The 20,923-nt window shown below is 40.6% G+C and overlaps 1 protein-coding gene across 3 annotated transcripts in view; it reads left to right on the top strand.

Moving 5' to 3' along the window:
- Positions 1 to 20,923, top strand: part of ana (anachronism) — a 216,915-nt gene that overhangs the window by 148,104 nt on the left and 47,888 nt on the right. The window contains exon 6 of one of the 3 annotated variants that reach the window (XM_067773302.1): positions 12,402 to 14,769. The exons of the other annotated variants lie outside the window; for them this stretch is intronic. Coding sequence (XP_067629403.1) covers positions 12,402 to 12,903 — 502 coding nt within the window. The 3' untranslated portion in view covers positions 12,904 to 14,769. Of the gene's footprint in view, positions 1 to 12,401; positions 14,770 to 20,923 lie in introns of those variants that run through there. 3 annotated transcript variants of the gene reach the window in all.

Genomic DNA, 20,923 nt, shown 5'->3' on the forward strand with positions numbered 1-20,923 from the left:
TGTATTTGGCTGCATAATATTTTTATAGTAAAGTGAATTAATTTTGAATGAAAAATGCAGAGTAAAAATATAGCAAATTCTTCAAACTATTATAAAAATATTTTAATTAAAAATTAGCCGGAGAATTCAACCATACAATATGCCAAAACTTGAATTGCATTCTCCCAAAAAATTTAAGTTTTGAGTTACATCGGTTTACAATAACACGATTGATATATATTTCTATAATTCTTTTATTTTTCCATCAAAAACACAAATTTTATAAAACTGCTAATAGCTACTGCCTAAAAGTATTAACTTAGGAATTACAAGGCAACCAATCTTAGACCAAGTCTAAATACCCAGGATCACATAATGTAATCAAAAACAAAAAAATTCAGTCATTTAATCTCTTTTATACACTTCATGAAATATTTATACGAACGGGCACTTTTACAATTATCACCGGACTTTGCATGCGTTTCATTTATGGGCTCATAAAATTGCCACATTTCACTTCTTTTTTTTACTATAATTTGCTGTCATCTTTCACTTGGCATTAAAACGGATTTTTAATAAATTAATACAACCAAATTTTCGCAGCCAACCAGATCAAAATGTCGTATATAAAAATATCAATTCAAAATAACGTCGCCTGAAAGAGCAAACTAGCTAAAAGTAAACACAATCGAGTGCTGCCAGAGCTAATTTTCATTCTTCATGAAGAAATATCGCTATTGGCGAAATGCTGCCAGAGGTGATTATCATTGAAAAGAATCGAATGAAGGAAAATCGCCAATCACTGATATATTTCGATATCTATCGCTACTATTATTAGCGATTTTTCATTCGCGGCGATGCAATCACCAATAGTGAAATATCGTCCATCACTAAGTAGAAGAAAATGAAAAAGTTCTGCAGGCGAAATCAAAAGGCCTTTGGAATCATGGCAGGAATACTGTTTGTGAAATTAAAAATAAATAAATTAGCATTACCCGACAGATGATATTCTGTGTCACCCCGGTCCACATTTTGGTCGATATCTCGAAAACGCCTTCACATATAAAACTAAAGGTCACTCCCTTTTGAAACCCTCATTAATACCTTTAATTTGATACCCATATCGTACAAACACATTCTAGAGTCACCCCTGGTCCACCTTTATAACGATATCTTGAAAAGGCGTAAAGAACTATGGCCCACTCCCTTTAATATCTTTCATTTGATACCCATGTCATACAAACACATTCCAGGATAACCCTAGGTTCATTTTCCTACATGGTGATTTTGCCTTATTTTGTCTCCAAAGCTCTCAGCTGAGTATGTAATGTTCGGTTACACCCGAACTTAGCCTTCCTTACTTGGTATCATTTGATCATTTTCTTTGTGCTCACCTATCAAGTTTCCCAGTTTTTTCCTTACTTCTACACTGAGGATTTTGGGGCATCCTCGATTTACCTGTTCATTTCATTCATTCATTTCTCTATGACTTTTGTTTGCATGAAGCTCCAAAAAAATTCATATTTCAGTGAAATTCAGTGATATGATTATGAAGAAATAAGCGAATGTGGTTTAGGTACGACAGTTAATATTTTACATGCTCTATATTTATGAATATATTTCTAACTAGAAAATTTAATTTAGATTCAATCGTACCTTATTCGAATTTCGAATATTAATGCGTAATATCTAATGCTGATCACGTAAATATCACACTCTTAGACAGTATTCACTACTTCTTTTATATTTATCTGTTTTGTTTATCTTCAATTAAAATTAGCTCTTTCTATATCAAATTTCCTATTAATCCAAACTCAATATTTAAACAAAATTCACAGAATTCAACGAATTTGGTCTTCAAATTTTGAATTTTACACTTTTCATTAGAAACTACATAGCTGACCCGGCAGGCTTTGCCCTGCCTAAATTGTGTGTTTTAAACTAAAATTCAAATAACATTGACAGTCAAAATAATTTTCCCTTAGAACTCCCATGGAGAGCCACTTCTGCTAATAAGTGTTAATTTGGACTGTGGAGGTAATTGAGATGTAAAGTACTTGTTAGATAAACAGAGGTTAGGTTAGGTTAGGTGGTAGCTGCCCTGATAAGGATAGCTTACTTGGACAACACGAAGGTTCGTTGTGATACCACATACACCAAAAATAACGGTGACTTAGATCTAGCTACTTAGAGAATCGTTGGGTAGCAAGGATAAAGCTCCGAATGATACCGATCTCAACTTTGGATAAATACTCGGGAGATCCAAGTGAGTCGTGGCCGAAGTACTTTCGCCTAGTTCTGGTAAAAGCTGGGCAATCAAGCATAAAGTGATTTGGTGATTCCACCTCATCATCCTCCATACAGCTGCAGCAGGATGGAGTTTCCAGTATATTGAGACGTACCGCATGGATACCCATGGGACAGTGCCCTGTCAAAACCCCAATGACCATTGATAGGTGAGCCTTAGTGAACCCAATTATTTCAGCAGACCTCCTGCCATCCACTTTCGGCCGGAAAGATGTTGCTACTCTGCAAGACGTGGTGTCCGCCCAACGTTTGTTGAGCTGACTAGAGGCCCAGCTATGGAGGAGCGATCCACAGGTGGCCAGCGGGATCCCGAAATCCCTACAGCCATCTTCATCCGGTTCAGTTGTACCGATGCGGGCTAAGAGATCCGCTTGACAGTTACCCGGGATATCACTATGGCCCGGGACCCAGATAATCTTAACCACCCTCGATCGCACTGTAGTTGAGCTCAAGGCCTTGATAGCCGCTTGGCTATCAGAGTAGATGTTAAATCCCCTAACCGTAGTAGCACTGGATAGCATTCCATCCACCGCATCCTTAATCGCAGCAACTTCCGCTTGGAATACAATGCAGCCAACTTAAACTTGCCGCTTACCTTTAGCTCTTGACAAAAGACCCCCCCCCCCCAACCTTTCCATCCAGCTTGGACCCATCCGTGAACAAGTTAACCGGTCCCATGCCCCAGATAATTCCTTTTCCCCACTCCTCTCTCGATCGAATGACTGGGGTGAAGGTTGTATAGGGAGCAGTTATCGGCATGCAAACAGAGGTTGCACTGTATAGAAATTAACATCAGGTGAGTATTGGAGTACTCGGATAAGGTTCTTCGAGTTATATATTTCTGCTCTATAAATGCATTCACTTGATAGTCCATGAAATTCACTAATTAGTTTACATTATATGGCGAAAATGTGAGGCACGCCCTGAATGATGGCAAGACGACTTACTCAGTCTCTGTCTGCGCATCTCTATACAATGGCTATTTACTCATGTGTAGAGGCAGAAATACTTTTGGTCTTCAGACACTTCAGACTGGCAAAATGCATGTCCCCACTGGGAATCAAGCCCTCCTTCTTAAAAGCACTTGTTTGTGCTGAGTCAATACAATTTTTAGACCTGAAATTTTTTTCGCAAGTATGCGAAGAGTTGCTCAACACCAGCTCAAAGCGTACGCCGGCGTTCTTACTTTAAAAAACTTGATTTTTCTATTTAAGGAAATAATATTTAGGAAAGGTTTAGTTTATATGTATTTAAGGAAATCAACGTTTTGGCCCTTTCGGAAAGATCAGGGGTTTTTGGAGTAGCTCCTTGCGGAGGGACTGTCCTTCGTTCACTTACTCCAGGGAGAATTCGAACCGACCGGGGATCCTAGGGACTGGTACTGCTGCGTCTGTCAAAAAAAAATAGAAATACTTAAAGTGATCAAACTTTTGGCTGTATGGCTTATGCAAGCGCAATTTCACCGAAGGAGATGTTCCGCGTTAACTCCTAATACTCGTCGTCGACACGATTTCTTTAAATCTTTTGTGGCTCCTTGCTGGTCACGCACAAAAGCGACTTATGGTTCCTATCAATGGTCTATTAAATTCATGACCCTAGTGACACAGCTTTAACGATTAGCATCAATGCTGGCCTATTGTTGATCACGCCAAAGGGCGCATCCAGTTTTTTTTCGGCTATTTTTAAGAGCTACAATTCCCGATGTGCGAACAGTACCAATCCCGACCACCAGTCTCTATCACGCCTCTTGGCACTCACACCATTTGCCAGCACAGCTATAAAACTGCGACTTCTCACTCATACCTTCGTCGACGTCACTTTCCTAGAAGCTCAAGGTGTAGCTCCGAAGACTTTCTGACTTATGTTTTTCTGGCGCTACGCGGCCGAGCTACGTCATAGAAACACCTGAAAACGTTAGGGAGTAACTATTCGGGCAAGGGTGCCGCCTCCGAAATCATAAGCTGCGTAACTCAAGGGTGAAAATCATATAAGCTGTATTTCGTTCTAACTAGTACAATTAAAACACTAGCTAGCTTACCGAATTGCATGGAAAGCAACAATAAAAAGTAATCCAGTTGAGTTGGCTAAGCGCTTTCCGTTGAAACCGCTTAGGTAATTGTCGACCTGATTGATAGTGTTGTATAGTGTTGCATATTCAAAAATAGGGCACTATTGTGAACGAGCGAATGAAATGAACACACGAATGTGCAGATAAACAAAAATAATAGCGTGGCGGCAGGGTGACATACATACAAACAAACACACGCATTTCATGTATTTTGTTTTTGTAATTCTCTGATTGAGTGTCAAAAACATACTGCGGTAGAAGTAGAAATGTCGTAGCAGCGAAAAAAAGTAACAATTAGCTGATAAACCTCCACCATCTGTATGGGTTTGGCATAATGAAACTGTTTGGCTAGTTGAAGCGTTTTCTTCAAGCTCGCTTGAAAAAAATACACCTATAATCCTCGGTGAATCTACGTAATTTAAATTTTACAAGTACCTTGGATAAAATATTTAAAATGTAGATAAAAATTTGCAGAAGTTTGTGTTCTAATCATTGATATCAATAGTCTTCGTTAAACCAAAACGATATTTTAGAATGAAAGTCGGCCGATTTTAAGTTGAAAGATGTTAGGGATATATGCTCAGTCCAAACTGTTGTTTTCCGGCTTTTTGATACAAGAATTCATTATGAATTACTGCGTAGCATCAGTTTTCAAACTAGTTCGTCTGTCCACCACGTTAGAGTAGTAGCACACCCGGTCATTTGTTCGACTGTCTTGGGAAAGCTTTTGTTTCACCACTTTGAGTGTTCTTGCGAAGGTCAAGGCCTCACCTGGTTAATATATGTGCCTACGTATTCACATATGTAACAGGAGCCGTAACATGTAGGTGATATTTAAACTTGGTTGATAGGCTATAATCAATGTGATTCATTCCAAGGGACTAGTTGAGGATAGGACTGCCAACTTAATGGAATGTCAAACCGAGAGACTTGGGTTTTGAATGATGAAGTGTCAGAATCAAAATTAACATTTCAGACGCTATTTTATAGTTTTGCAAATAAACAACAGATGTTTGAATATAAGGCCAAGTGATTTTTCAAACCCTTCTCACACGTACATATATCTTCAACTTAAGTATGAGGTGGGAATCATTTTAAAGGAGTATTTAAATCCCTGGAACCTACTAAAAGATTTTGCATCACTGATTTCGCTTCTCCGGGGTAAAGAATTTTCGAAAAATCGAAATCTTTTTCGGGCAACTTACTTTTTTAACAACTTGAGGACAATTTGAAAACATGTTCGACTTGTGTAATTTTATTTGAACTCATTATTCTTTATTAATTTTTTGAAAAAATTATGCAATGTCAGCATTTAAATTTATTACTTAATATTTCTTTTAGTGTTTTCTTTTAATAACTTGGTAAATTCGGTGATACAAAGTCCGTGTTAAAGTGGCATTGAAAGCGCCTGTTTTTAACACGCTTATATTAGCTTCACTTGTATGTATGCTTGGTTAGAGTTAGACCATCTGGCGCAGTAGTTAAAGCTGCAGACATTGGTGCTTTATCGGTAACCGTATCGGTAACCTTCTAACAGCTGATTCGACCAACCTTATGGGAATCAATGCAACCGATTAATTGTGCTGCTAAGGCCGTAACCGTATCGTAGCCAACCAATTGGTTTTTGGTTTACCGTCGTAACGATAAACAGCTTATTACGTTAGGGACGACGACAACAGCGATACGACAAACGGCACCAATGACTCTGCTTTAAATAACTCGCTACAAAACGAGTTGTGCCTAATAGAGGAGACACGAACCTCTGATCTACGGTGCTATCAACATCAAATATCTAAGTGGATTTTAGATACTAAAACTAAATATTTAAAAGCGTGTTTTTTAGTTTTTTTAAACTATATTTATTTAAATAACTTTGGAACGGTTAAAAAGAGTTAAATTTCGCAATTGGAACCTTATAACTCGCAGTGATGCGCATCCGTTGGTAGACCATATCGGACCGATATTCGACATGAACAATAAACGACCCAGACAGTCTTAAATGAGTAAAAAAATATAGTAACGTGCCAAACGCCGCCGCCGCCGCGCCGATATATGTGAAATTCGGCAGCGGCGTGCGAAAAACGACGAAAGTCGGCGGCGGCGGCGTATATCTCTAGACAGATCTAGGTGCCTTAAATCACCGAATGGCTGATATATCCAGGCAATCTGCGCAAACAGCACAAGGCGTAAATTTTGTCGATCACTTAATTTTCAATTTACTAATATACGTAAAGTTTTTGTTAACACAAACACAAAAATTTTCACATTGACCGTTAGACTCAAAGTTTACTATTTCGAAAACCCACATATTTTTTCATATTTAACTTATTTACCTTTCCTTTTAAGCTTGGAACTCAAGATTTTTTATCTACTCAAAATCAAGGAAAATGCACATTTTAGGGGATGTGTGGAATAACGGTATAACTCAAGAATCAACCTTTTGAGAAAAGTGAAAAAACTTGATAGGATTTTAGATAGTATGATTCTTTGATAAGAAAAAGTAACAAATTTTATATATACATAATTTTATTAGAAAATGGATGATTTCTTTTTTTTTTTTTGAGTTATACCGTTATTCCATAGATCGAATATCAAATATTTTGATTGAGATACTTTATTGAACAAAACAGTAGATACATTAATAACCATTGTTAAATACCTTATATTCTATTATTTAGATGTGCTTATAACTATTTGTTATTTCCGTTTGTTATTTTTAGCAATTTTTTTTCTACTACTTTTTCATTTTTAAACTTTTTCTATTTTTAACAATGGAGTTCCCTGTCTGCTTAGTCGTTTTTGAAACCAATTCAATTCTTTTATTTTTCAGTTCTTTCTGGTCTACGACATTGAATATATTTTCATACCATTTCGATGATTCACTACTGCAAGATTTCGATGGTTCACAACTTAGAGAGTTATACCGTTTTTCCATAAATGGAGCTAATATCTTTGTTAAATATCACTATTATTTTCTAAGATTAATATGGTATGTGTTTGTAATCGTGCTTTTTTTATTTAGTTGATTTATGGAAAAACGGTGTAACTCGACTTATACCATTATTCCACACATCCCCTCATTTATGCTTTCAAAAAAATTTACTTATTTACTTTTTAATGACTTTCGTCATTTATTTATGTAAAACATAATGTACCCGGCAGACTTTGTTCTGCCTGCAATTTGGTTTGCCTACATTAAAAGGTGAGCCTCGCTTCCTCTTTTCTCTCTCTATCCCATTCTCTTCTAATTTATATTCCATTTTTCTTCTTATTCTTTCCTATCATTTATTCCATTTATCTCCCCTCCCACTCCAACTTTCAACACTCATACATTCATATATGGAATCTCTATAATACATTTTGGATACCTTCTTCACTGCGGAGATAAAGCGAATTAAAATTTTTCCTAATAGGATTCGTGGCACCAACTCCTTTTGCAAATAATTTTTTTTCCAAACCAACCACAACAAAAATAATATATATAGTTAAAAAAAAAAAAAGAAACACGCAATCATGGTGCCGTTTTAGTATCTACAATAAACTTAGATATTTGATGTTGATAGCACCTAGCACCGTAGCACAGAGGTTCGTGTATCCTCTATTAGGCACAATTCGTTTCGTAGCGAGTTATTTAACCACTGCCGCGAGTCTTCAATAATTGTCACTAGATGGGCCTAACTCTCCTCAAACAAGCATACATATAAGTGAAGCTGATATAAGCGTGTTAAAAAAACATATCCAATCGGTCAAGCAGCTTATGAGTTTGAGCGAGACTATAATAGCGTTTTCTTTTCTGGCAAAAGTGTTACGCTTTTTGTACGCCACGCAAGGGTTGTAAATATATTTTGTTCTGTTCTAAAAAGCAGGTAACGTCTTTACGGGGTATTCCGTTCTTTTGTGAAAATTGTTGCCTGCTCGCAACGCAAAAGCGTTACACTTTTACCCTGCAAAAAATGGCGGTGTGGCAGTGCAACTCTGCTAAACTAGCTGATCGTGGCAATTTATTTTCGTAACTTCACATATTTTTAGACGAAGAAAATTGAAATGAAGGAAATAATTGCTAATGAATTTTTATTATCAGCTAATACACGGGGTAGCCATATATGATCTTTGCATGCACTATAAATGTTCAAAAACTTTTGGGGTAGGAGTAACTCTATTAAGGCTTTGCCATTTACTTAGGCAACAGTTTATTTCAGAAAAGAAAACGCTATAACACACAGCAATTCGCTTTTATATATGTATCTAGATATTGTAACGAATTTACTTGCAATTCCCCTTATTCGCAATCTTCTGCTGAGTTCGAATCACTAAACTGTTGAATAAATAACTCAAATATTTAATAACGCAAATGGCCTTTATTAAAGTACTTCACAATAACACTCAACGAATAGCTTGCCTAATAACCAAACTGATTGATAGCTCAAATGAAACTTTACTATTCAAAATAATACTGCTCTTGCTCGCTAGATAGCGTCTTAGTCGAAACTGCTTGACAATTCAAATCAAACTGAATTCCAGCGCCTCTACAATTACCGCCTTTTATACTCTTGGATTTCAACGTTCGCATCTTCTAGGCGCTTCCAGAACCTACTAGTCCAGCAGCTCTCAAACTTCTCAGCTGTAACTGCAATTGCACAATTTTATAGTTTTCTCATTGCATACTTTCAGGAGTATCTCAGATATATGCATGTGTTTGTGCATTGACTCTCCGATGCTCGTATACGTACATGGTACATATGTGTAGACGCAATTATTGTTTCGTTTATGTAGATACATAGTGATTGATCTATGGATGTGAATTCACGTCACTGCTTAGCATCGGCTTAGAGACAGCAGCACCCCTTAGTTTTGCTAATATTCGTAACACTGCCCTCCACCTAAGTCTGATCGTCCCGATCAGACAAATCTCTCGATCTAAACGCTGCTAGCATCGCCAAATGTAACACTCTTCTATTTCTTGATTTCCCAATTGCTTGTATGCTTTAGACGACATCACTGATCGTCTTCACAACTCTGTACGGGCCTTCCAACTGCACCGATATTTGGATGGAACACCTTTCCGCCGGTGAGGGTTGTATAGCAGTACCAGATCTCCCTCCCGGAAACCTTCCAAATTATTTTCCTTATCGTACCTGTATTTCATCTTACTACTCATTATCCTGGATCGTTCCCTCGCACTCTGTTGCTTGGCCAATGAAGAACTACTTCGCAGAGCTTGATCTTGACGGATTGACTTTGCATCATCAGTATCGTCTTGACGTTTCACAACAGTAGTCCGCGCTGGCTTGAAACCACCCTTGCATTCTTTCTGGAAAATTCGTTCAGTCGTTTTAGTGCGTCCATTAGGGTTTGTCAATGCCAGTGTTTTTCTCGCAGGTACTTTTGATTTCGCTTTATTTGGCCCATTCGATCCATCAACCTTTGCTCGATCTACTTTCCTTGACTTTCGTGGTCTCTGCCGAATCTCCTCCACCAGCACTCGCTTACTGCTGAACCCTTTTTCCAAACTAAAGTTAAGTGGTATGTCCTGGTCTTATAGCGCATAATTTTTCTCCGCATATCGATACTGATGTCATGGTCAACCAAGAAGTCCACTCCCAATATGACTTCATCAACGATCTCCGCCACAACGAATTTGTGTAAAACCATGACCTTCCCAATTAGGACTTCACATATCACTTCTCCCTGGACTTGGTTATACTCGCCTGTGACCGTACGTAATCTTGTTCCAGGTAATGACTTTACTCTCCTGTAGACCAAATCAGATCGAATCAAGGAATGAGATGCGCCCGTATCTACAGTCAGTACAGGTTCTTTGCCATCCACATTCCCTCTGACGGTAAGACTGCTCGATTTTCTACCAATTTTCAACACAGATATCACAGGGCATTCAATAGCTGGATCTAGCTCTCGATCTCTACCTCTTACTCGCTCTTGCTCATCTCCTCCAGCTTTGCGTTTACGGCCACCCACATTGTTGGAACTACTAGGATCAAGATCGCAATGACGGGCAATGTGACCGGACTTCCCGCATTTGAAACATTTGATAACTTTTTCACTTCGCTTTTGCGATCCTTTCAGCGCCTCCAACATTGCGTCTACCCACTCTGGCCTTCCTACCGCCACACGGCGTGCTTTGTAAACTGGCTTACACAGAAGCAATGCTGTTTCTTGAGTCAGTGCATGGGATACCGTTGCTGCGAATGTAGGTTTTGGGTTTGCATATGTCGCTCGCTTCGTTTCTACGTACCGTATGCCATTTATAAAACTCTGGATTTTTACCCTCTCGGTGTACTCCACGGGTGCGTCCGCATTTGCCAAATGTGTCAACCTTTCAACATCCGAGACAAACTCCTGCAAAGTCTCATTCGCTCTTTGGTGACGGTTTTGCAACTCAATTTGGAATATCTGTTTTCTATGCTCGCTTCCATAACGTCTCTCGACAGCGGCCATCAATGCTTCATAGCTGTTCCGTTCGTACTCTGGAATAGTCTGTAAGACTTCTGCAGCTGGTCCTTTCAATGCTACGAAGAGTGCAGCAACTTTATCTTCAGCATTCCAGTTGTTCACTGTTGCGATCTTCTCAAACTGTAGCTTAAAGACCTGGAAAGGAACAGACCCGTCAAAGGATGGTGTTTTTACCTTTGGATTGCTTGCTGAAACAGCTGGCCGATTTAGTTGTAACTGCTCCATACGACCTTTTAAATCATCTACTTCTGCCTGAAATTGAGCCATTTTTGCATCCTGCGCTTCCAGTTTTGATGATACCTGTTCCAAAATTTCTGCCGACATTTCAGATATACGTGCCTCTTGCGCTTCCAATTGAGATGTCATATATGTCTTTTGGTCTTCCAGTTGACATGACACTTGCGACGTCATTTCTGAAATACGTGCCTCCTGTGATTCCAGTTGGGATGCCATATATGTCTTCTGTTCTTCCATCTTGTATGTTATACGGTTCTCCTGGGATTCTAGTTGAGATGCCAGTTGAGATGTTATATATGTCTTTTGAGATTCCAGTTGAGAAGCCACTGTCGATGTTTGAGCAGATATTGCAGCCAAAATCATGTTCAAGTCTGTGCTCGTAACTGTCTGCGTAACTGTCTCTTCCATTTTGGTGTTTCCTCGCCATCAAGATGAAATTCATACTCTTCCACGTCAATTCCTTCTAATTCCATTGCCTCTCGTAGTCCTGCCTGAAGTTCGAGTTTAATGCCGGTTGTATTCAATCCACGGCTTTCCAACTCCTTCTTCAGTTGCTGGATCTTCAATTCACTGAACTTTTCCATGTCCTTGTTGTCCTCTGGAATTTATTCAACAATTCCTCTTCTGACACCAATTGTAACGAATTTACTTGCAATTCCCCTTATTTGCAATCTTCTGCTGAGTTCGAATCACTAAACTGTTGAATAAATAACTCCAATATTTAATAACGCAAATGGCCTTTATTAAAGTACTTCACAATAACACTCAACGAATAGCTTGCCTAATAACCAAACTGATTGATAGCTCAAATGAAACTTTACTATTCAAAATAATACTGCTCTTGCTCGCTAGATAGCGTCTTAGTCGAAACTGCTTGACAATTCAAATCAAACTGAATTCCAGCGCCTCTACAATTACCGCCTTTTATACTCTTGGATTTCAACGTTCGCATCTTCTAGGCGCTTCCAGAACCTACTAGTCCAGCAGCTCTCAAACTTCTCAGCTATAACTACAATTGCACAATTTTATAGTTTTTCTCATTGCATACTTTCAGGAGTATCTCAGATATATGCATGTGTTTGTGCATTGACTCTCCGCTGCTCGTATACGTACATTGTACATATGTGTAGAAGCAATTATTGCTTCGTTTATGTAGATACATAGTGATTGATCTATGGATGTGAATTCACGTCGCTGCTTAGCATCGGCTTAGAGACATCAGCACCCCTTATTTTTGCTAATATTCGTAACAATATTATTTAATAAAAACAGATACATATGTGTATATTGTATATATGATTGCACGAATTTCATTACTAATGTATCACTAATTTTACAGATATCCAAGATTAGACGTAAAATTAGTGGGTTATGCTTCTTTTGCTCCAAAAAATACCAGGAAAGAAGGCCATGATAAACTACGCGGAAATCTACAACGCCAATTATTTAATCATACGAAGGCCTCCATCGATGATTTACGTACTGATGAACCCAATCCTGTTACACTAACGACGCCCGTAATTGAAAACTTGATTGTTTTGTCAGACACAAATCAATCAGAACCAAAGCACAGCGCAAAAAAACGTCAATCCGAAAGAAATAACGCCAACCAATATTTTCGTCGTATTCACCACAATCGTAAACGTAAACTATATGATAATAACAATGAGCAAGAAAACCATTTAACATCAACTACGCGCGATAATGTACAATACCTTCCAGTTCATAGTCGACACAATAGTCATCGACGTAGCCACCAAAGTCATCAACTACATCAAGAACACTCACAGCACCTCCAATACTCAACACAAATATCTACGACTAATATCGATTATCAGTAAAGTTTATATGCTCATATACATACATATGTATGTATATGTAAGTTGGAAAAGTAATTGTCCGATGACTTCTAATATGTCCCAACGAGAAGCATGTAATTCGCATCCAAATCCACCAAATCCACATCGAATGTGGTTTGATACCCTCACCTCGTCAGTAGTTTCTGAATTTTGCACAAAGAGCAAATATCCACGTACTATACACAAGAGTCTTCGGACACTTCTCAATTATTCCAAATAATTCTGTTTGCGTTCCATTTTTCCCTTCCTATTCACTTTCACAATTGTCAACCTTTCTTGAGCGGAAAACTCAACCAAAAAGCGAAATACATACAAACGGGCTCGTGCCAAGCTAAACATTTTCAAACGCGCATAGCAAACTCGAATCGAACTGAACAACAAATGAGAAAACAAAAGAAGAAAATCAACTGCAATCTAAAGTGTGACCCATCTTTCTTTTAAAGATGCATATCATGTACACTTTCCCGTTGGACACGCACATGCAGAGATGTGTTTTAGGGTGGAGGCTTTCAACTAGGCCGATCAACTTAATTAGATCATAATTCTAACACATAAACATACATATTTCTATTAATATTAATACATATTACTTAATAGAAGAAAATGTAATATTGTCTCAAAATCAATGGATATCAAAATATAGTAAGTTACACATATTTCCTTAATACAAATATGCATACAGTGTTGGATATATTTGAACTATCCAATAAATACAAAATTAAGGATGATATCGCTACGAGTTCGCGAAACTGGGTTTCATATCCGTTTCGATTTGGAAGTAAGCGTGTTTATTTTCTCTGATGGTCAATAATCGAAATCAAAGCGGATTTACGAAACACGTGTACCGGCTATCTCGATAAAATCAATTTTTGGGGGAGTTATTTTTAAGTTTTTTTTTTTTATAATGTGATCCTTCATACATATATCTATTCGGTTTGAAAGAAAATTTGTACTTTCAAACGATCCGAGACAATGAAATTTCTCTAATAGCAGAAAGCAGAAATCGTGATTCGCCGGTCTATCGTGTCAATAATATTATCAGAGAAAGCTAGTCCACTGCAACTTCGGCGCAAATCCGTAGTGCATAGCTATATTTACATACATATATACTGTTGAGAATTTTCTAAATATTTCTGGTAACTTACTCTCGGTTCTTTTTCCGGCACTACCAAATAAAAAGGTTCGAATACCCAACAAATACTTTTTACGATTAAAATCAACTTCACACACAGGATATGGCATTTGCCCCCTTCAAGCATCTAGATATCGCTGGAATCTTGGTGGCATCTATTAATTACTTACGCTATACATAATATAAGTGAGCAATGTTGCCAATTTTTTTCCATCTTCGCACTTGTTTCTACGGATATATCGTTATTTCAACAGAGGTATCACTATCGCGTAGCGGTCACCGTGCCAAATGCATTTCTGGCATGAAAAGCTTCCCAGCTAAAATGCCCTTGTTTGCAGTTGCATAAACCGTGGAACCTAAATTTTTATATACCTGTTTGTCAAATATATTTTATTTATTTCCTTGTCTAAATGCTGCTAGCCTTTAAGATAAACTTACTTCATTTCAGACCACAGGGTCTGGAAAAGGGTTAGTATGCATTATGGGTGTGGTTACAATTTTTGCCGACACTGTACTGCAAAAAACAGATAAATATGTATGCATGTATGTTACAATGTAGTGTATCCTTTATTTATATTAGAGACTGTGATTTATGTAGACTCGATTAAATTGTTAAATGAAATATTTTATAAGTTAATTTATTTTAAACTATTTACAACGTAAATTGATATTTAATTTAAGGGCGTATAATTTTCAGTCTTGCTATTAAAGTCATATTAAAAACAAGAAGATTTCTTCACAATTATTGATTTTAATTAAGTATTGTTACCATTGTATATGACTGAAATGTTTGCTTAGCTGGCTGCTCCTATTTTCTGCTAGATTTTATAAATGAATGGGGAAATTCATGGAAAATCATTTTATTTACCGCAAACAATCAATGGCCATTCGTGAGAGCCGTTCTCGCTTTCAGCCTTATTTGACAGGTACTTATGCCAATGAAGGAATAGACAGATTCTCCACTTGTAGGCATTCACAATGGTTCATGCCCAGACGCATTCGTCTTTTAATTTATTTCCTTTCAGAACTTCATTTTATATTTAAATGTTCTCTAACGACTTTATTTTGTACACTCAACCCCCTAAACCGAATCCCCGAAAGCTTTAATATTTATTCGTTATTTTCCCTACAGCGAATTTTTCACTAAATTATTTGTCTATGAGTTTTCTTATAGAAATCACTCATCCATTTACATATAAGACCATATACAAATATCATGGCTCGTCAGAAACCAGTTATTTTGAAATTGCTTATCTTATATGTTCGTATAGAATATTGCGAAGGTATAGCCTTTTTTATCTTTGGTTTAGTTCATTCAGTCTATGAAAATAAAATCTTACAGGCTACTTACAAAAAAATCAACATATCGTCGACGACGCGGTGAAAGCTGCTAGGTAGGTAGGTTGAACTGGCCGGTCCATGAGGACCTCACATAGACTGACTGAGTCCGTAGTGTTACCAGAAGTTTGTTTTAACGACCAAACTGAAAAACCCTATCAAAAACCAGGACCTATGTTATAAAATAACTCCGCCTCTTGGCAAATACTAGAAGCTTCCTAGGACTTAAGCCACTTGCTGCTTCTAGATCTGACAGCTGTATCACTCCTAATAGCTGGAGTCTTAGCCTGGCAAGTGCAGGGCACGAGCACAGAACGTGCTCGATCGTTTCCTCCTCCAACCCGCACTTTCTACTCCTGCTATCACTGGCCAAGCCTAATTTAAAGGCATGTGACGCCAGAAGGCAGTGTCTAGTCAGAATACCCGTCATGACTCTACAGTCCTCTCTTTTTAATGATAGAAGCAACTGTGTTAGTCTAAGGTTGTAAGACCTACACATAATCTTCGACACTTTACAGCCCCGCGCTTGAACCCACGCCTTTTCTGCTTGGTCGATCATGTGCACCTCTCGCCTTCGCTTAATCTCGCCCAATCTAATTGGGACGTCTACGGAGCAAGCTTCAAGGGATGCGCCCTTTTTAGCTAATTCCCATCTATTCCCATATGCCCTGGGACCCAATATAGATGTATGCTTCTCCCTGTCCCGATTCTCTCCAGAGACTGCTTACACTCTAACACGCATTTAGATGCTGTGCTATGCGAGATTATTGCCTTAATTGCTGCTTGACTGTCAATATAAAAGTTAACACGGTTGCAGCTTAAGCTATTCTCTTCCAGGGTTTCTACTGCTTTGGTTACGGCTAATATTTCCGCTTGGAAAACGCTACAGTAATCCGGCAGCCAGTAGGATCTGCTTATTTCCGGATCAGCGCAGTATACCGCAGACCCTACTCCTTCCACTATTTTGGAACCATCGGTGTACACATGTATCGCCTCGTCCGCCATTTGCGCACCCTTGCGCCAACCGTCCACCTCTATTGTGGCCTTAAGATCTCCCTCAAAGTGCAGGTAGGGAATCATGTAGTCTGTTCGTCTTGTGACTGATGACGCTATACTACTATGGCCATATGGTCGGCGCTCAAGCTGCCCCGAAGCATCGAGCCTGGTTGCGGTCGTTAACGCTTTGTTCTTTGCTACCAGGTCTACAGGTGGAATGTGCAGAATGGCATACAGTGCAGCCGTCGGGGTTGTTTTCAGGGCTCCCGTAATGCAAAGCATCGATAGTCTGCATACCCCCTCTAATTTTTTGAGGTATGTTGTTTTTTGTGTGGCTTTCCACCAAACAAGAACTCCATAGTATAGAATAGGGCTTACAATCGCTGTAAAAACCCAATGAGAAAGAGAGGGCGATAGGCCCCACGTACACCCCAGCATTCTTTTACATGCATAGAGTGCCGTTGAGGCCTTCTTGACCCTCTCCTCCACGTAGAGCTTCCATGACAGCTTACTGTCTAGGATGATTCCTAGATATTTTGTGCAAGGTTTCTCCTGTAAGGTCACCGCTCCTAACTTAGGCCTGGTCCAATTTGGACCTTGTACCTCTTTGTAAACAAGACCATATCCGTCTTCTCCGCATTGACTTTCAGCCCGACATTAGATGCCCAGGTATGAATATCCTGAAGCGCCCGATCCATCAAAGAACTAATCGTTGGAAGGCATTTTCCACTTATGACAATTGCAACGTCATCTGCGTAAGCCGTAAGTTTTACGGGTCCCTCATCGAATTGCCTGAGCAGTTGGTTGATGATCAGTGTCCACAGCAGAGGTGATAGCACCCCTCCCTGCGGCGTGCCCCTGTCCACTGATTTCGTGGCCTCGTACAATCCCCACTGTGATGTAATCTTTCTGCAATTTAACATGCAGCCGATCCATCTGATTAAGGCAGGATGTACTTGATTGTAATTAAGACCATCCATAATCGCCCATTTTGCAACATTATTGAAAGCCCCGGCAATGTCCAAGAAGACTCCTAGATCATACTCTTTATATTCCAGGGATTTCTCTATGCTTATTACCACCCTATGCAATGCGGTGTCTACCGACTTGCCTTTGGTGTACTCATGCTGTGTTGTGGAGAGCAGCTTTTCATCCACGTTGGACTTTATGTACACATCTATGAGCCTCTCAAAGGTTTTGAGCAGAAATGATGTTAAGCTAATGGGTATATAGTCTTTGGGATACACGTGACCGATCTTCCCCGCCTTTGGTAGAAAAGCTACACGAGCAGTTCTCCAAGAGTGCGGTACATGATTCAGTCTTATGCACCCATCGAATATTATTTTAAGCCATTCCACGACCGCCCTACTTGAGACTTGTAGCATGGCCGGGAATATACCATCTGGGCCCGGCGATTTAAGCTTAGAAAACGTCTTCACTGCCCACTCGATCTTGGTATCGGTCACCAAGCCCGGCACCACTAGCTCCGTGATCGAAGTGTGAGTGATGTCTGCTGGTTCTTCTAAACCGTCTCCCGATGGGAAATGTGTATCGAGAAGCACCTCAAGGGATTCCTCACTATCACGTGACCATTCCCCGTTCTCTTTCTTTATTAGTCCCTGGACTATGTTTCCCTTTGCTAGGACTTTTTTCAACCGTGCTGTTTCACTGGAGCACTCTATGTCCGTACAGAAACTTTTCCATGAGTTTCTCTTCGCCCTGGTAATTTCACGCTTGTAGATCCTCAGTAGATCCCTGTACTCGTCCCGACACGCTTCGCTTTCCGCGGTCTTTGCGAGTTTAAACATTTCTTTTACCTGTCTTTTTAGAAGACTCAGCTCATTGCTCCACCATGGCGGCTTTGCTTTTCCTCTGAATCTTCTTAGAGGGCAAGCTTTGTTATACGCAGTCATAAGCGTCCTTGTTAGGAATTCACTGGAGGAGTCGAGTTCCTCTACATTAGCAACCTCTTTGGGTTGTCCCAGTTTTGTTTCTACATGTTTATGGAATTTAGTCCAATTCGTTGCCCTAGGGTTTCTAAAGGTTCCTCCCTTCTCTACCCTCTTTAGTGGGATGCTGAAGCTTATATACGCATGGTCGGAGAAGGATGGTCTATCAAGAACCATCCAATCATACCTTGATATATCACGCTCGGAGCTCAATGTAATATCCAGAACATTGCTGGATGTTGGACCAATGTATGTAGGAACATTTCCCCTGTTGGCTATCTGCAAATTGGTTTGCAGGATGTAACAAAATAGAGATTCGCCTCTCTCGTTCGTATCTGCTCCTCCCCACGCATTGTGGTGCGCATTTGCATCTGCGCCTATGACCAACCGCCCTTTGCGCCCTTCCTCCTGTACTAGCCTTTTGCACTCCATCGGTGGAACCTCCGCAGCATGGGCCATGTAGCAGGACGCCAGGATAAATGCCTGCTTATTCTTTTGCTCAACGGCCACCGCTACGAGATCCTCAGTGGTGTAATTAGGCAGCATATATGAATGCAGCTGTTTCCTTACCATTACTGCAGCTCGCACCCGTCCTTCCGTTTGCGCGTATTAAACGCCAAACCCGCGCGCGCTAAGTCCAGGAACCTTTCCTCCCGATGAGAGCCACGGCTCCTGGATCAGCGCCACGTCAAACGAACGCTCCTCAAGGGTTAGGAGGAGTTCGCTCGACGCCACTTTACTGTGTTGGAGGTTTATCTGTAGGACTCGCAGCACCAGTGGGCTGTTTGTCCCCCTCCAGCACCTTCGTCTTGACGTCGTCGTCCTCCTCTTGCCCTTTTGGTTTAGAGTATTCGAGGTCCCCTTCAGCCCCTCGTGAATGTTATGCCTTGTGTTCCTCTGTGCGAGTCACAGCACCATTTAGCGGTTGGTCCTCTTCTAGCACGTTCGTGGTGACGTCGGGGACCTCCACCTGTCTTTTTTCCCTTAGGCTTCTGAGGTCCTTTTCGACTTCGCCCACTTCCAGCGTGTTAGGATTTTTATCCTCGGGACTTCTTTTCCTGAGTCGCATGTAAACTTTGCCAGTGCCAAAGCTGCGTGTACAAAATATCCTCCGCCTGCTTGTTTATTTGGAAGATGTAGAACTGGCCATCCTCGGTAGGCCGAGATACAGTAAGTACCTTCCAATCCTGTGCCGGTATGTTCGGATTCTGATTCTGAAGAAGTCGCAGTGTATCCTCCGACTTCATCACGCATGGTATCCATACCTTAACTTTTGGTACCGTGGGGATTTGCGCTTTATCCACCACCTCAAACCGCGCGTTCGTGCCTTGCCTTTGGAGGTTTGGAACGACTTCCTCCAGCCACCGCAAGCTCGCGATGTTGTCGTACGCTATCATCTTCACACCATTATACCATCCCCCCGAATCAAAGGTTGGAAGGGGCTTACTTGGTTGTTCCCGCATCATCTTAAGCATTAAGCTAATAAGCTCCCTTTCCACAGATCTCCACCTTTCAGTAGTCATTTGTCCGAACGGACTGATACGATCAACCAGCGCCACAGTCAGTGACTGCTTTGCCACATCACTCATCTTCTCGGGAAAAGCAGGAGTCTTAGTGTTATCTCCCTTTGGCACCTCCGAGAACACCGGAGTCTTCGCCTTAACTCCCTTTAGCGCCTCCGAGAAAGCCGGAGTCTTAGCGTTATCTCCCTTTGGCTTATCTCCTACTTCCGTAGTTGGAACTTCCCTCTGACTGGCAGCTTTCGAGGCAGTTGCTACCTCGCTATTGGAACCCATCTGTCTTACAGCTTTGGGCCTACTTGTCTTGTCTATGCGACTGGCCTGCCTCGCGGCTCTAGGACTGGGTCCTTTCTGCCTCTTGAAAGCAGGCTTGTCGCCTTCTGCCGAACGTTGCCTCTTCATTCTGCCATTCGACGCTTCTTCCTCCTCGTACCGGTTGCAGAACCGAGGGTTTCTCGCAGCAAACCTTTTGAACTGCCTTCGACCTACTTCTACCGCTTCATGGGCCCATTCCAAGCGCTCGACCTCCACTTCTGTTGGGTCGACCACTGCTCCCAAGCGTTGTACAATTCTTAGTGCTGCACGGTACTGCGAGAGAGCTCTTTTACTTCCTCTGCTCCGTACCCTTTTCCACTCTTCTACTCCGTTTTCATTTGTGTGCTTCTCCAACACGGAGTTCATTGAATCAGCACTACTCTCGCTCCCCGAGTCCGACGCATCGCTTAGTTCGTATTTGTCGTCCTTGGATTGCGACTCAGTCCTCCTCTTTACATCCTCCTTATTACATTCAGGTAATGAGTTGTTCATCTTGGTCGTACGACCACCTGCCCGACAAGGCGGGCTCAGCGGTCCAGTATTATATACGGGGAAAGAACCGTCCGCCACAGCAGCGCCCCTTACTGCGGTAAGGCCATAAATACTTCCCGAGATGGCCCGGTATCGGGAAGGCTCCGTTCGAATACAGCCGAATTTATCCCCTGGCTGCAAATCGTCCAATAGGCACGGTCCGCATAACACCCTGGATTAGGGGGTTGGCATTTCTTGATCACCGACATCCCGCCGCCCTC

This window comes from Eurosta solidaginis, chromosome 3 (assembly GCF_040869045.1).
Source record: "Eurosta solidaginis isolate ZX-2024a chromosome 3, ASM4086904v1, whole genome shotgun sequence".
NCBI classification, from domain to species: Eukaryota; Metazoa; Arthropoda; class Insecta; order Diptera; family Tephritidae; genus Eurosta; species Eurosta solidaginis.